This window comes from Girardinichthys multiradiatus, chromosome 19 (assembly GCF_021462225.1).
Source record: "Girardinichthys multiradiatus isolate DD_20200921_A chromosome 19, DD_fGirMul_XY1, whole genome shotgun sequence".
NCBI lineage: Eukaryota > Metazoa > Chordata > Actinopteri > Cyprinodontiformes > Goodeidae > Girardinichthys > Girardinichthys multiradiatus.
In genome coordinates, this window is record NC_061811.1 from 19,334,644 (window position 1) to 19,352,627 (window position 17,984).

The 17,984-nt window shown below is 39.9% G+C and overlaps 1 protein-coding gene across 6 annotated transcripts in view; it reads left to right on the top strand.

The window, feature by feature from the left end:
• Positions 1-17,984, top strand: part of myt1lb (myelin transcription factor 1-like, b) — a 152,605-nt gene that overhangs the window by 110,876 nt on the left and 23,745 nt on the right. For 3 of the 6 annotated variants that reach the window (XM_047344869.1, XM_047344870.1, XM_047344873.1), the window contains exons 9-13: positions 2,803-2,910; positions 3,651-3,877; positions 4,839-5,119; positions 14,502-14,732; positions 16,787-16,908. In XM_047344869.1, coding sequence (XP_047200825.1) covers positions 2,803-2,910; positions 3,651-3,877; positions 4,839-5,119; positions 14,502-14,732; positions 16,787-16,908 — 969 coding nt within the window. The remainder of the gene's footprint in view (positions 1-2,802; positions 2,911-3,650; positions 3,878-4,838; positions 5,120-14,501; positions 14,733-16,786; positions 16,909-17,984) is intronic. The other 3 variants (XM_047344874.1, XM_047344875.1, XM_047344871.1) reach the window with 2 other exon arrangements.

Here is a 17,984-nt window from a genome sequence, read left to right on the forward strand (position 1 = left end):
GTGACAGGAGAGGTGCAGACCTGGCAGGACCAAGAACGGGTAACTCCATGCTGAGCTCGGTGACAAACTGCGGCACCCAACAGCCACGCACAGTAAACTTTCACTTCTGCCCGAAAGAGCTGCTATAAACCTCCACATACTACTTCACACTTTTTCCACAATCTCATCCGTGCACGTTCTCATCATGGCAGGTGCTCATGAAGACAACTGGCTCTGGGCCATTGTCAAAAAAAAACGTTTTTTCACACAGTTGACAGACGGAATGGAGAATAATAGAGGTTAAAGATAGCAAAATGGAGGTTTTTTGCATTTTGTTGGCAGGAAAGAGATCTTAGATTAAGTATATGAATTCCCATAATACAATGTCTTGCAAAAATATTCATACCCCTTAACCTTTTTTTAGATTTTGTACATATAACCCATGCAGTTTTTCAGGGTTTGTGTGATATACCAACACTAAGTTGTGTTTTAACCAAAAATATGTCAGTGCATTTAAACTCAACTTGTTTTACTCTGATATCACTTAATAAAAATCCAATACAACTGATCTCCTTTAGGTCTCACATAATTACTGAATAGAATTCTGTATACAATTTAAGTTCAGTCATTTGTTTAGAGAACCACAGCAATATTTATGTACTGTTAAAACCCATTGTTGAAATAAAGCCAGAAGAATTACTATTTGCAATTTGTCACCAGCCATCTAGGTGACGTAGAAAACATGTGGTCAGATGAGACCAAAATTAAACTTTTGTCCCTATGCGCAAAACATGGTGGTGGCAGCAGCAGCAGCATTATGTTATGGGGATGCTTCTCTCAAGCAGAGACAGGAAAGCAGGTCAGAGTTGATGGGCTGAAGATAAGTACAGGAAAACCTGTTAGATGCTGCTAAAGACTTACTTTCTAGCAGGATAATGATCCTAAACAATTGGGCAGTCAAAGCACAGACCTATATCCAATTGAAAATCTTTGGCAGAACTTGAAAAGTTTTGTTCATAAATGTCCTCCATCCAATCTGACTGGACTTGATCTATTTTATTTGTAGTTTACAGTCTTTACATGTGTAAAGTAGGTAAAGATATATTCCAAAAGGCTTGCAGTTGTTTTTGCAGTGAAAGGTGGTTCTGTTTTGCTCTATTATATAAGATCCTATCCAAACACTTTGAGGTTTAAAGGAAGCTCAAGGGGAATGACTAGTTTTGCACTCCAGAATGTTTCTAAAGGTCAACATAAACTTTGTAATTTGTTGCCTGCATGTATAAATTTGTTTGATGCACTGCAACGAGACATGCCCCCCAACCCCTGTTAGAAACTGCAGAACTCAACAAGCGACTTGTCTCTGGATCCAGGTCTCTGAATATCTAGTTTAGTCTGCTACATGTCGGTCAAGCGTTGTGATTCACCTTATTGCCTCTTGTGGCAGAAATGAGTATTACAAGTACAAGTAGAAAAATTTGCTTTGCATACATACACAAAATAAAACTTTTTTTTTTTTTCTTTTGCAAAAATAGTTTTTTTTAATATTGAGAAAATACATTAAATTGAAAATTAGAACTGAAACACTACAACAGATAATAATGATACATCATAAGAACATTATTTGTAACTTCACCAAAGAAAAAAAAATGTTAAAGATTTTAATCCAAACAAACTTTTCTCAACTCCTGAATGATATAAGGCCATCAGAAGAAAAATATGTTTGACTTAGAAAAGGGGTCCTGTGCAAAAAAACTTTTCTACTTTCATGTCCTGTATTATCCTTCTGCCCTGGTTTTAGTTGAGTCCTGCCTTGTGAAAGCTATTAATGTTTACATGTGTCCTTAAACCTTAAAATATTCAAAATTATTCTCAGCATCTTTACTGACCAGATATGGTATATTGTTGTTTTTTTTTTTATGAACAGCTGCAAATCTTAAGTATGATTGCATTGACATAGCCAAAAAGCTTGGAAGATTGCATATTAATCATTTTACCTTTTTTATTTGACATTGTTTTTTATTTAAAACTGTTTACAATTAGCTGATATTTTGTTATGGCTTAAAGGGTTGGTCTATGGCCTGTATTTGGTGGATGCCTCCTTTTATATCCAATGTTGGTACCTACCTGTCACAAGTTAAGCTGCTAATAAGAGAATCAATGCTACTTGCTTCTTTCTATTACTTGCTTGCAGAAATTTGTACAATAATTTAAATTCTCAAACGTTTTACTAAAAGTTCATTTCTCCAAATGTGTGCATTCAAATAACAATAATTACTATGTTGCAGATACAAATTGCAAATGCACAAATTCTAATTTAGAAGTCAAGTCAAGTCAAGTTTATTTAGAAGAAAACCACCCTCTTCTTTATGTAGATAAGGTTTCTACAGTAGATCCCATACATGTGATTGTCCTGACAGCTAGCTGGTCTTTGAAGACAACAAGCTGTAGAATGTTAATAAAAAATTTGTCCATATGGGAATATGTATCCTGCAAATTATTTTAATCTGCTCAACCAGAAACATGCAAGCTGTTGCCAACTGTGTTGTTATCCAAAGTGTTAAAAATGATGAAAATGAATGAGTTTGCATTTTCATTCCTGCATATTTTCAGCAGAGACTTCCTGAACTGTAGTCAGGTGCTTTTAGTCGGATTTCAAACTGGCTGACAGGCAGATGTACAGTCAGTCGCTGTTTTCAGCTCGACCGACTGGATGACAAGCATTTCTAACAAGCCGAACATTTTACATCATGCTCAATCAATGTAAAACTTTAAAGGATTGTGTTGCTACACAGAGCAATCTAAATTTTTGTTTTCTGATTTCAGTCTATCTGGATGTCCGATTGCTGCAGCCGAGAAGTTAGCAAAAGCCCAAGAGAAGCATCAGAGCTGCAATGGCCCAAAGTCCAACCAAGTGTCTGACAGAGTCCTAAGGTAGTATTCACTCAGCTCTTTCCTTCTCTTGTCCAATTTAAAATTTTTACAAAGTTCTGAAAATTGTTGTGACATGATGCATTGATATAAACCCAGTGAAACACTCATATCATGTGGGAATTATTTCTTCTTCTTTTCCTCGTACGTCCTGTAATTGGGACTTGACGTCTACCCTTTTTTGTTTTATGTTTAAGTTCTGCTGTCCCCTGAGAATTCCTCCAGAGACTGCATGTTCATTTTTCTGCTTCTTCAAGGCAAATCGCTTTAGATTTGAACAAAATAGGCTTCATTTATCATTGTGGAGTCTGAATGAGTGTCTTTGATAGACATGAAAATGCTGTGATGAAAACTCATAAGTAATTGTGATTTTTTTTATATCCGTATCAAACAGAATATCAGGGACAGTTTTTTTTTCCAAGCCTAAATTGAGGCTATACACACACATTCAAAGACCAAAGCATATAAAGAGAAATAGAAGAAATGCTAGATTCAATTTCTTCTGTTTTTATTGCCTTTACTTAGAAACACTCAAAGCAGTTTCTTTTTCTTAAATAACAGCAGAACAGCCCTGCACCTTCAGTCATTTTCCATTTTCCATCATCCTCCATGCATTAATTTTCCCACAACAGCCTGCTCGTTCCTTTCTTCCCTCCATTCCATACATTTTTTTAACCAAAAACCCCCTGGGCAATGTTCAGTGCCTCCGTCCAACTTCCACCCCCTCGTCATTTATTTTCCAGGCCTATGTGCTTTGTCAAACAACTGGACTATCCACAGTATGGTTACAAGAACAATGTCTCCACCAGCACGCCCCGCTCCAACCTGGCCAAGGAACTGGAGAAGTACTCGAAGACCAGCTTCGACTACAGCGCTTTTGATGGCAGCAACAACCACCAAGTGTATGGGAAGCGGGCCATTGCACCCAAAGTTCACGGGCACAGGGACACATCCCCGAAAGGATATGATGGTACTATTTTAAAGCAGCATTAGATTTTTTAAAGACATTCTCATGACATTTCTAATTTTTTCCACTTTGCAATTTAAATTTTGTTTGGGATAGTCAGTTTATAAGATAAGTTCCTCATCTCTAATGCTGTGCAGAAGAATCATATGCTTCAAACATTTTAACTGAAAAGAACTAAAACAGAAACATTTAGATTAAAACACATTTTTTCACTAATACTTCATTTATTTTTAAATGTGAAGTGGTTTTAGTCATATGTATCTGACAGATTTCGGTTCGTACAATTAGATCTGTCCACCACACTTGCTATTTATTTATACTAGGCCTGATTTTGCTTTCTCTGTGTGTGCATTATTTGACTAATATCATTTCACTTCTATCACTATGTTGATGAGACTGAGCTCTATTTATCAAATGTGCCAGATGATATAATTTAATTACTTATGCTATAGACCCCTGTTCGATACATGAAAAATGTATTTATCTGTGAAGATAAACAGATTTTTGTATAATTTTGGTGAGAATGATCCAGGACTGCACAGTGAGACCCATTCAAAACATTACACAAAACCCAGCCAACATGTGTACGTGTATGGGTCTGGGCTCACAATAGGTTTCCCACAACCCATATTGGGAAGTTCAGTTGAACACCTGATATAGGTTTTGGAAGGGTTTCAATTTGTTGTTCAGAACATCATTTTAAACTGACCAACAGATCAGGTACCTTTATGAATACTTCTTTTAACCAAGTTGTCCTGCATCAAACCTGTATTGTGGTCATTATGTAACCCAAGAACAATCCCTTCTGGGACTCATTTTATGGCCAGTTTCCTACTCATTCATGAATGTTGGCTGGAAAGACTTCATGCTCGCAACCAAAAAAATTATGAACTATTGTTAACTTTTTAATTTCTCAATTTCATCTTATTTAAAAGTTTTGCTGTTTAATTTTCTGTCCCTGCAGCCAAACGATATTGTAAGAACTCCAGCTCGGCCAGCAGCACCACCAGCACCTATGCCCCCAGCAGCAGCAACAGCAGCCTGAGCTGTGGGGGTGGTGGAGGGGGCACGGGAGGAGGGGGAGGTGGCAGTAGTGCCAGCAGCACATGCAGCAAGAGCAGCTTTGACTACAGCCATGACATGGAGGCCGCCCACATGGCGGCGACCGCTATCCTCAACCTTTCCACACGCTGCCGGGAGATGCCCCTCGGCATGGGCGGAAAACCCCAGGACTTGTGTTCACAGGTGGGAGCGGTGGGGGGGGTGCATTGCACTTTACTTAAAAAATCTACTTGTTGACTTCATGTTATATAAAAAGGACACTGTCCGAAAGTCATGTTGGACCAACTTTAGCTTTGCTTATGGCATGCATTTGCTGTGGCATTGTTTTGAAAAGCTTTCACAATTGTAGCTTTGCTACAATCTTGTAGAGATGACGGGGAGACAGACAGCTGCACAAATTGTTCTCCAGCACATCCCAAAGATTTATCAGTGGTGTTAAGGGCTGCATTCTATGCTCCTTAAAGCTGTTACACAATTTGAGCTAGATGAATCATTTCATCGTTGAATATGCCTGAGGCAATAAGGAAAGATGAAATTCAAAGATTAAATAACCTGTTCATTCAGTATATTAGGGTAGTCAGCTGACTTCATTCTCTAGGCACATAACTTTGCTGAACCTAGACCTGAAAAACTGAAGCAACCCCAGATCATGGCACTGCCCCCACAGGCTATTACTGTAGGCGCAAAGCATGACGGGTACATCACTTCATGTGCCTCTCTTTGTACCCTGATGTCCCTATCACTCTGGCACAGGGAAAATCTGGACTCAACAGACCACATAACCTTGTTTTAATGCTCCAGAGATAAATTCCATCTGCTCAGGGTGGATCAAGCTGACACTCACCTGGACAACCATCGGATTTCTCAGTGTATCTCTAACTATAATTGATCACCTTGCACCTTACTTTACATTAAGCTGTCAGGACATAATGATTTATTCAGCAAATTAAAAATAATCTCCAGATAAAATCATTTGCCCTATCCTAGTCAAGCTGAGAACAGATAGGGGTAAATGTAACAGATACAACTAGAACATATAACTTTGAAACTAAGGAATTATTTCTCAAAATTATAGACTTACATTAAATTAAAACCTGCCATGGGAAAATGGACATGTTTTTTGATTGAATTCTAATAGTGAAATCATGAAGCTTAATCATGTATAACTGCCTTCTACAGCTGGACATCCGGTTTAAAGCATGCCTTTTTTTGTTAGATTTTGCCATTTCCTGATTTGACTCTGCAGACTCACATGACTTTTAGGAGTCTTACAAAAATGCAGTGAATATATTTCCTCTGTAATACTGCGGCCTCCTGTGGCAGGTGCAGAAAAATCCATGGCCAGATTATCCCTTTCCTTCCTTCATTATACTAATGCTGGCAGAGAAAACTGACAAAGATAAGGAGATTAGAGCTGTGTTAACCACACCGGCATGCACACGACTTGTGAACAACCTGGAGCTGTGTCTTACACTCATGGCTCAGCAAGACACTTTCTTTATTTAATGTCTGGGAATCAGATAGGAGCAGGGACGAATCGCCGTTTGACACGCCGTGAGTCCGGCATGTCACTTCTGAGGAGATAAGGTGACAGTGCTCCTGTATTATCTGTGCCCAGATGCTAAGCTTGAAAATGGAGGCCAGAGAGGGAGCGCACAGCAGAGGTGTAACGTTTGCTTATGTTAACAGAGGAAAATCAGAGCAAGGGAGTTAAGAATAAAAAGTAAAAGAAAGAAAGGGGGTTCAGGCAGGAAGATTTTTAAATGTCACAGCAAAGGAGAAGAGGGATGAGTAAAACAACAAGGAGAGGAGGGCAGGAAAACGGCCAAAAGCAGTTTATTTCCAATGGAAATTGGGGCAAAATAAATGCAGTGGGACAAGCTCCTGGAGCAGTAGGGACTTTTGTTTGTAGTTTCACCTCATTTCGTTGTGTGCTCTCCTAGCCACCTCCCCTTGCTTTGGCACGAGATGAGCAGGAAGCTCTCAGGACAGAATGAGAGACTTCAGAGGATTCTGTTTTCCTTCCTCCTCTTTCATCTCAACACCTCACCTCGTGGCTCACGCTGTTCTTTTTGCTGAGTCTGAATGAAGCCTCAAACACGTTTTCTCACCACATTCATTTTTTTTACACTCAGTCTCTCCGCCTGTTTCTCTCTCTCAATCACTTCATTGGATTTGACTCCAAACTAAAGCACACCGTATTTAGCTGATGATTGTTGTTCCTGCAGGAACCTTTGTCACTGATGACCCCTGTGAGCAAGTCCAGGTCTTCCCACTGACCTGCAGATGTTTCCCTGCTCCAACATGCCTTATTAAATTACCTCTTCAGCAGGTCATCAAGTTCAGCAGATGCTTGTTAATGAAGCATCATTTGAATCAAGTGTGTTAAGGCAAAGAAATATCTAAAACATTCAGGGCAGCCAGTCCTGAGAAACACTACCTCAGAATAAATAAAAGATGGGAGCAGGTCAAGGAAGAATTGTTTGTCCTCTCTAAAACCTTTGGTTATTTTAGTCAAACAAACTGTTTGGCATCAGTTGGCACCATAAAACTTTGGACACACTACATTTTTGCTTATTTATTTTGCACAAACGTGACTTTTTTGACAAATCATAATTAAATTCAATTTAATTCCCCTGCTATTTACAGTTCACATTACTCAGAGTCTCTGAATTCTATGTAAATTAGACAAATAGCCACAATTTCTTTTTGTATTAATGGCCCTACTTACACCTGGTAAAGATGTGCAAAAAGCTGTTAATAGCCAAAAGGTTAACATTTTGTCTTCTACAACATTTCACAAGTTTGGCGCATACAGAGAGAAGGATATTTGACTGTTCTGTTGGTCTAGGGGCTGAGATGGCCATGAGATGGAGTTAATGTGTCATGTGAATAATGTCTGTGTTGAATTGGCCAAATGCTGTTGATCTTTATCCAACTGAAATACTCAATGTTGGCCTGTATTCAGTTTTCTGATGCAGGCCACTAGAGTTGTATTTAAGGTGCCTGTGACATTTAATTTTTATGATGAATCCAATTACATTTATGGAAAGGATACATTGATAAAATATTTCAAAACGTAATGCTGCTGAAATTAACAGTTGTTGAGATATATGGTCCAGAGTATCCCTTTGAGCTTTTTTATGATGTAAAGGGGAACCCTGGCACTAAATCGGACTGCTGCTACAATGGCTGATAAAACAGACGGTAGCGAATAATCTGATGTTTCTTCAGATACATTTGAATCACTATGAGAGAGAGACGAAGCAGAGTCAGAAGAAGAAAATCAGCTGTCAGCTGGCAGAGCACAAGTGCTGAGACGTGCGAACGGCCATCTAATCAACCAGACTCTATTTTTGCTGGATGCCGGTTTACGGTCGTAGCCAGTATGCATGAATTGTACCGCACCACCAGAAAACAGAACAAGCACAACATCAGGATTTTCAGAATAATTCACTAAAGACGGACTAGATCTCGCTATATTCATAAATACATGCATACATTTATATATGCACATGTATACAGGTCCTTCTCAAAATATTAGCATATTGTGATAAAGTTCATTATTTTCCATAATGTCATGATGAAAATTTAACATTCATATATTTTAGATTCATTGCACACTAACTGAAATATTTCAGGTCTTTTATTGTCTTAATACGGATGATTTTGGCATACAGCTCATGAAAACCCAAAATTCCTATCTCACAAAATTAGCATATCATTAAAAGGGTCTCTAAACGAGCTATGAACCTAATCATCTGAATCAACGAGTTAACTCTAAACACCTGCAAAAGATTCCTGAGGCCTTTAAAATTCCCAGCCTGGTTCATCACTCAAAACCCCAATCATGGGTAAGACTGCCGACCTGACTGCTCTCCAGAAGGCCACTATTGACACCCTCAAGCAAGAGGGTAAGACACAGAAAGAAATTTCTGAACGAATAGGCTGTTCCCAGAGTGCTGTATCAAGGCACCTCAGTGGGAAGTCTGTGGGAAGGAAAAAGTGTGGCAGAAAACGCTGCACAACGAGAAGAAGTGACCGGACCCTGAGGAAGATTGTGGAGAAGGGCCGATTCCAGACCTTGGGGGACCTGCGGAAGCAGTGGACTGAGTCTGGAGTAGAAACATCCAGAGCCACCGTGCACAGGCGTGTGCAGGAAATGGGCTACAGGTGCCGCATTCCCCAGGTCAAGCAAATTTTGAACCAGAAACAGCGGCAGAAGCGCCTGACCTGGGCTACAGAGAAGCAGCACTGGTCTGTTGCTCAGTGGTCCAAAGTACTTTTTTCGGATGAAAGCAAATTCTGCATGTCATTCGGAAATCAAGGTGCCAGAGTCTGGAGGAAGACTGGGGAGAAGGAAATGCCAAAATGCCAGAAGTCCAGTGTCAAGTACCCACAGTCAGTGATGGTCTGGGGTGCCGTGTCAGCTGCTGGTGTTGGTCCACTGTGTTTTATCAAGGGCAGGGTCAATGCAGCTAGCTATCAGGAGATTTTGGAGCACTTCATGCTTCCATCTGCTGAAAAGCTTTATGGAGATGAAGATTTCATTTTTCAGCACGACCTGGCACCTGCTCACAGTGCCAAAACCACTGGTAAATGGTTTACTGACCATGGTATAACTGTGCTCAATTGGCCTGCCAACTCTCCTGACCTGAACCCCATAGAGAATCTGTGGGATATTGTGAAGAGAACGTTGAGAGACTCAAGACCCAACACTCTGGATGAGCTAATGGCCGCTATCAAAGCATCCTGGGCCTCCATAAGACATCAACAGTGCCACAGGCTGATTGCCTCCATGCCACGCCGCATTGAAGCAGTCATTTCTGCCAAAGGATTCCCGACCAAGTATTGAGTGCATAACTGTACATGATTATTTGAAGGTTGACGTTTTTTGTATTAAAAACACTTTTCTTTTATTGGTCGGATGAAATATGCTAATTTTGTGAGATAGGAATTTTGGGTTTTCATGAGCTGTATGACAAAATCATCCGTATTAAGACAATAAAAGACCTGAAATATTTCAGTTAGTGTGCAATGAATCTAAAATATATGGATGTTAAATTTTCATCATTACATTATGGAAAATAATGAACTTTATCACAATATGCTAATATTTTGAGAAGGACCTGTATATGAGCAATTGTTTACATTAGATCAATTAGTTCAGTTACTGGGCTATATACAGTACTGTGCAAAAGTTTTAGGCAGGTGTGAAAAACTGCTGTAAACAAAGAATGCTTTCAAAAATGGAAGTGTTAATCATTTATTTTCATCAATCAACAAAATGCAGTGAATGAACAACAGTTTTTGAAGGAACTCGGCTGGTAGGTTGTTTCACCTACTTAGAGAACTAACCACAGATCTTTTGTGGATGTAGGCTTTCTCACATCCTTCTGTCTCTTCATGTAATCCCAGACACACTCAATGATGTTGAGATCAGGGCTCTGTGGGGGCCATTCCATCACTTCTAGTAAGTCTGGTTCTTCTTTACGCTGAAGATTCTTAATAACTTCGGCTGTATGTTTGCTCAATTAGCATTTTGTGAATTGATTAAAATAATCATAAAATTCATATTTCTGAAAGCATTCTTTGTTTACAACATTTTTTCACACCTGCACAGTACTGTACATTAACTGAGGTATTCTAAACCAAACAATTAAAAATTAAATGCACCAAACTAAGCCACAAATATACCTTGATAGCACTCAGTGTATTCACCCATTGTAGGGCAAAACACATGAGAATACCTGGATGCATAAAACGTAAAGTGAAGCAGTTTTAATTGGTTTAATTCCACAGAATGAGTTGTTTTGGACTTGCTTCCGAATTTATCACTGGGTTTTATTGCGCAATCTGAGTATACTTCTTGGAGCTCCTACTGGCTTTGCAGCGGACGGAGTGGTGTGGATGTAAATCAGAAGGACAGAGAAGTTTGCGGCCGGACTGGAGCAGATACAGTGCAAATCCAGGGTTACCGTAAATACTGAGTGAAACAACCGGAGGTGAAGCTGAGCAGCATGGAGCAGTAGCAGACACAAGGGATGATTCAAGATTTGAAGACACTACCTGGTGTAATTTTTTTAAACCTAATATTAGGTTTAGATAAAAATTTTTAAAAATATATTGTACGTGTGTGTAATTTATCATATTTGAATAATAATTAATTAATAATTATTATTTTTAATAGTATTTTCTGACTATTATTAATAATAAAAATAATAGTTAAAGCATCTTTTGGACGTTACTAAGAGTTAGGAATCTTTGTTGCAGTTCTCTAACAGCAGCTTTTATTTTTTATCTCGTTTACCACCCCAATCACACTGTGTGGTGGCAAAATAAACTTAAGTTCTTGTCCAATGTTGTTTGTCACAGTTGTAGTAATTTCTCTGACTAGAGATATGAACACGTTTTGGTCAATTGCTATTTTCTCGCAGTTATTTCCTGACTTATGAATATCAACACACATCTGCCTCACTTTAATGGTATGTTCTCTTATCCTTCCCTTGAAGAGTGGCCAAGAAAAATGCAACAAACAGTACCATATCGAAGTCCCAGGGAAACAGGAAATTATAGATGACAAATAGAAATTACTAGACACCTTAATAACCTTCAAACAGTGAAGTAAAAGATAAAAAAGCTTTAGTGATGTTTACGTTAAAGAAATGGTTAAGTTTTTCAACGATTGTGGGATGCATGATTTAGTTATGAACGATTAAGTAGGTCTTTTTTTGTCCATAAGTGTTTCTTACTTCTATAAATTCATGCAATCTGAAACAAGAACAAAATCCACAATGCAGCTGAAATCTAGTAATCATATTGTTTGATGATACTGTCAAACTGCAACACTGATCATTTCTGAATGATTAAATTAGGGTGGATTTGCCTTAGTTGGAAACTGCATTCAGACCCCCTTTAGACAAGGCTTTACCAGCAGCAGCAAAGGTCATGGGTTACCACAGGACAAGAGAAGACAGAAGCGTGTAATGAGCGTGGGGAACAAAGGGTGTTCGTCACACATCATCTTTGGTAATTTGATATGAAAGGGTGGGCCATGTTAATCTGACAGTGATACACAGTAAAGCAGCTAACAAGAGGAGGCTGATCTGCTGCACACATCCGTAAGAACAAGATCGGTAACTGCCTCACCCCATGAGGATTTCTGCAGCAACATGGCATTCATTTGAAAAACGTTTTTTTCCTGTATTTACTTCATTTTCTGCTTGTCACATTGCTTCCACCTCTCTAGTATTCCTGCCTCAGCTTCATTGCTGAATATTTCTTTACAGACATGAGCAAAAAATTTTTAAAACTGAATTTGGTATCAAGCATTCTTTGTATTTAGCTTCCCAGTCTATTTAACTCACTTTTTAATGCTCTTAAATAGCATCCAGCAATAAAGGTTTTTTTGGTTGTTTTCTTTTTTTTAAAGTTATCCTCAAACTCTTATTTATGCAGCCACAGTTGTTGCAGTATTCATGTCCAGTTTCAATTTAATCACCCCGTGTGCTTGAGTCAGGGTGCATCACAAAGAGTTTGGCTTCAGACACCAGGAGAATCCACCCTTAGGGACTCTGTCAAATGGAATCAACATTAAAATGGGGCTTTCTTCCTCATAAAACTAGAAAAATGGGACTGAAGAAAACAAGGAGGAGAAAGGAGATAAGCAGATGGAGTTAGAGGCAACGGAGGCACAGTAGCATCCAGGAACTCATCCAACAGAAACCTTTTAAAGGGACAGTTATTTTTCATGTCATGGCAGGGAGTATCTTTTTCTGTTGTATAGTGCCTTTCCGCAAAAGATAGACGTCACCTGTGCAGCCCCATACACAACAAACTGGGATGCACTGTGTTTTATATATCCTTTCTATCAGAAACAACAATGACTTCTTCAACAGTTTGAGCTACAGTAGTTCATCTGTAGGATCTGACCTCATGGATCCGCCTTTACTCCCTACATACATGCATCAGTAAGCCTTGGCTGTTAATAACCATGTCTTTGGTTCACCACATTTTTTTCGTTAGACCATTTTTGATGGATACTGAACACTACAGTTTTAGAGGTGCTCTGACCCAGCTGTTGCATCTTGGACTCAGTCAGATGCCCTTTTTACCTGCCTCTAACACATCAAATCAAAGAAAAAAATGTTTACTTGCTGATTAATATATCCATCCCATGAAAAAGTGTTGTGAAGAAGAGCTAAACAGTGTTATTCATTTCACTTGATAATGTCATAATGTTATGCCTGATCTTTGCATTTATCTAAATATACCTGGTTCTTACCATTTATATGTTTAAAAGTTCATGTTTTTTGCAGAATTGTGTTTGTTTTTTTGTGAATGCCGGTTGAGGGTGTAATTCTCAGCAAATGTACCAAAGTGTGGGAAGAAGATGGGCTGGTGAAAGGGGGTGGTTGGAAGCAGGTTCCTGCCTTAGGCACCGTTTATTAAGAACCACCAGTCCCTTACAGTCAGAGTTAAAACAACTGTCTCTTGCAAGAGTGACAAGGTGCAAAGTAAATAAATATACCATCTATACCATCTCTTCAAACGCTTGTAAAACATGTAATCTAAGTTGCATCAGATGAAGGAAAGTCTCTCTTGATTTGGCCATGCTCTGAGTAAGAGTGAACTTGACTCACCCATGAGGATGCCTCCCTGTATCTCCATATTGAGTTTACTGAGTTCTGTTTATTGCAGTTAAGATATTGATGGCTCATAACTACTCAATACAATCTAAGTTCAAAAAAGCTAAAACATTCATTTTAGATTGGACAGCTTAACCAAAGTGTTAAAAGCAAACAAATCTGTGCACTGTAGGGCTGAAACATAAGCTGTCGAGGGAAAGTGAATTCTTTACTCTTGTAAATGTGTCCCACTTTGTTCCGGAACACCGTAGAGTTCTGCTTCTATTTTTGGGTTTGCAGCAGTCTAGTTCAAGCCACTGCTGCTGCTTGCAACCCCACCCCTAACCTTCGTCCACTGCGCCCCCTGTGATGTCCACTCACATTAGGTTCACACATGCCCAACACACACACACAATTTAGACTGCATACGCAGAGCATGGAGGCGTGGAAGAAAAGAGAAAGACAGAGAGAGGCATAGAAGAGGGCTTCGCATAGGGATGCAGTCATCCTTAACAACTGATGAACCTCCTCTTCCTTTGACCTTTTTAGGAGTAAACATTTGTTACTTTACACTGCAATAGTATGTTGTTTCTTCCTTCAAAGACTTGGGTCAAAAAAAGAAAATGGGTGTTTAAACTGCAAATGTTCTTAAACACTTTTATACTCCTAAAAATGTAACGATTAAAATACTGAAGCACTAATTTTTGTATTTTAATAGGATAAGTTATGGAGTGCTTTGCCCATCTAAAGATGAACATGTTTTATTGCTAATTAATCAGAACCTCTCTCTGTCTTTTATTTCCTTCTCTTCATCTCTACTTCCTTCTGTTTTATGTATCCTTCTATCCCTTCCCATAATCATCCAACCTGCTTCCACATCTTCTCACTTTACCTGCACAAACGCATAAAAATCCCCCACACCCATGCACACCTTCCAGAGCCCTGGTCTAGATGTTGATGAGAATGGTACGTTGGACCTGAGTATGAGCAAGAGTCTGTGCGGCGGCAGCGCAGGGGACTCGGTACTCACTCCGCTCGAGCCAATGTCCCCCCAGAGGCAAGCGGCCCTACTGGGCTCCCGCTGCTACGGCATGGGGGACACAGCAGACTGCTGGGACCTGCCTGTAGACTACACCAAGATCAAACACATAGACGAGGATGAGAAAGAGGTAAACGGGGAAAATTTGCAAGGTTTTGAGAAGTTTGCTTAAGACAATACTTTAGGTGTGTGAGCCCAGTAATGCAAACTTTAAGTATTTTTAAATAACCTCTGTAAATATAGTAAAGCCTTCATATTTGAGCTTTCAAAGAGATGTCTTTATTTCTCACTTGGTCCGTGCTTTTTTGCTGCTTGTTGTCAGAGGCATGTTGCAGCTAAAATGGAGACTCATTGGACCAGACTACGTTTTTCCAACCCATTATTGTCTAATATTGGTGATCCTGTGTGAATCGTAGCCTTAGTTTCTTGTTCTTAGCTGACAAGAGTGGCACCCAGTTTGTTCTTCCGCTGCATTTTCATCCACACAGCATAACACCTACTGTGATGTTTTGTTCTCAGACCATTCTCTGTAAACCTAAGAAATGGTTATTTGTGAAAACCTGAACTTCACTGAGACATCTTTACCACCTCTAGATGCATAAATTAATTAGGTTCTGCCAAGTGATTGTCTCAATCGTTAACAAACAGGTGAATCTAATATAGTGGGTATGTACATATATGCCCCAAGTTCTTTATAACAACACTGGCCAGAGAATGAGAAGGGCTTGTAGAAAGTTTGGCTCATTGGAAGTAAAACATAAAGAAATGCATAATTGTTTTAACACTTGCACAGCACATTGAGGTTTGGTTTTATAGACTCCCCTCCTGTTTGGCTCATGATCCTTCATCACAGACAAACTGTCTTTTCAGAAATCTTTGTGACAGAGTAAGGAGACAGAAGTGATAACAAGCAGTGGAGGGGTAAAACAGAGGAGAGCACAAACAGCAAACAGTTTTGTCGCTGATGATAATTATATAGCAGCAGTTGCTGCTTCAGAGGCTGAAAGAATATACTGTCTGTTCAAAGCGTTATCTCCCTGCAGCCATTGATTAAACACAGTCTCCAAGTCAAACATTTGCAATGTCTTCTTGGTCTCTTACCTTTCTGTCTGACTCACTCTTTGTGCAAAATCAATAGAAAGTCAAAGAAAGGTTTTTATTAAACATTTTTAGCCAACCCTAATGAATATGTCTGTTAACTAATATGAGCATCGCCGTCATCTGAGTCATCTGCCCTGTTTGTTCCGTGCTCCCTGCATGCTGGCTTTCTGTTTTTACATTTTTCTCCTCTCCAAAATGAATTATGCAAAGTAGCACCTTGGGAGGGAGTGGGAATATCTCATCTCATCAAAGAACCGCTGGAAATCAATGCACCACTGCTGGGTGCGCCTGTCGGAGCGCTGTTGCGCGTGCGTGTGTGGGTGCACGAGCCGGCTTTACTGTGTGTGAATATTCATAGGAGCGTGTCTGCTGCACCCTCGTCTCTTTGGGAGGGTGTCAGAGCGAGTTTGTGAGTCTCATCCTTGTACCCTACTTTTTATTTTTGCGTCATCTGCATGCATGTGTCGATCTCCCTTCCAGTGTGCCATTAATTGGAAAAACTGGTTTGACAGGTGGGCAATTTGGTCTTTATCTGAACTTCCTTGTTTATGGCCATTACTGTACTTGCACTGTAAAATATGGAAGAGAGTGAAAGTGGATTTGCATCAACTCGCATCGTGCCCTGGTTGCATGCACTGCAGACAAAAGCACAGCCCCACACTGCACATCCAACAGCGGTCAGATCCCACACCACAGTGCCATCTCGCGGTATATTAATTCATTACAAGAGGCAACTCCCAGAATACTCCATACCTACACACAAGCACTGCAAACACAGGCATGACCACAAGCGAGGCTGCTTACACCATTCGTTCGGCATTATTTCCTCTCGACAGTTCCATTTTCCAGCGCTGTAAGACTGGCTGGCTCAGTATTCGCACTGGCTCACCAATTTGCATCCAAATTGACAAGACTCTGTAGCCTGAGAGTGGAAGGTAGACAAAGGGCTAAGGAAGCTGGCAGGAATAGACTCACTCCAGAATATGACATTTCACTCTGAGATTATTGAGTGCATGCAAACAGAAAAGCAAAGATTCTGTGATGAACATTAGTGAAAACACCGTGTCTCTGTCCTCTCCTCAGCCCGATGATCTGGATCCTTTCCATGACCTACTGGATGATCGATCCTACACCACAGATGTTAACATGCCAAGCCCCAAGCCCAAGTACACCCAGTGCAAGGAGAGTAAGAAGGACCTGATAACGTAAGGAGTCTCGATCTCTTCCCATCTGACCCCCACTTGCCTCATCACACTCATGCGCTGCTTTTTTACACTTTCTGCAGGTGCATCTCAATAAATCAGAATATCATCGAGAAGAGAGTTTCTTTCAGTAATTCAATTTTAAAATTGAAACTTATATGTTACATAGAGACCCGTCCAGGGTTTACCCCGCCTCTCGTCCATAGACTGCTGGAGATAGGCATCGGCTTCCCCACAACCCATTATGGAAGAAGCGGTAGAAAATGACTGACTGACTGAAATGTTACATAGATTCATTATATACAAAGTGATATACTGCAGGCGATTATTTCTATTCATGCTGATGATCATGGCTTGTAGCTAATGAAAATGTTATGAACTACACAATCTTCCCAAGGAAGTTAAGTCATAAAAGGTCAATGTTAAAGAAGCACACAGTGCCGCATCCAAGTATATAAATAGACAGGTAAGTGGAATAAAAAAAGTGTGGCAGAAAAAGGTATAGAAGCAACTGAGCTGATACTATTGTGTTTGTTGTATAAGGCCACTCCTAAACCAGGAATAATGTCAGAAGTGTCTGAGAAAAAAGGCTGTACTCAGTAGTCCAAAGTCCTGTTTTGAGATTAAAATAAACTTTGCATTTCATTTCTAAATCAAGGTCCCAGGTTTCAAAGGAAGAGTGGCCAGGCACAGAATCCAAGTTGAGGTCCAGTGTGAAGCCTCCACAGTCAGGGATGATTTGGGAAGACATGACATCTGCTGGTGTTGGTTCGATATGTTTTTTAAAGTCCAAAGCTGTCTAGCATGAAATTTTAGACCACCTCATGCATATCTCTGGTGACAAGCTTTATGCGGATGCAAATTTTCCAGCAGGACTTGGCACTGGCCCACACTGCCAAAGGTACCAAGTACCACCCTTTAATAGCCATGGTATTACCTTGCAAAGTGAATCTATGTGGATTGTCAGAAGGAAGATGAGACACAACAGACCAAAAAATGTTAAAGTGCTAAATGCCACCATAAAAGCAAACCTGGCTTATTAAACACCTAGGCAGAGCCGCAGGCTAATCCTCCCCATG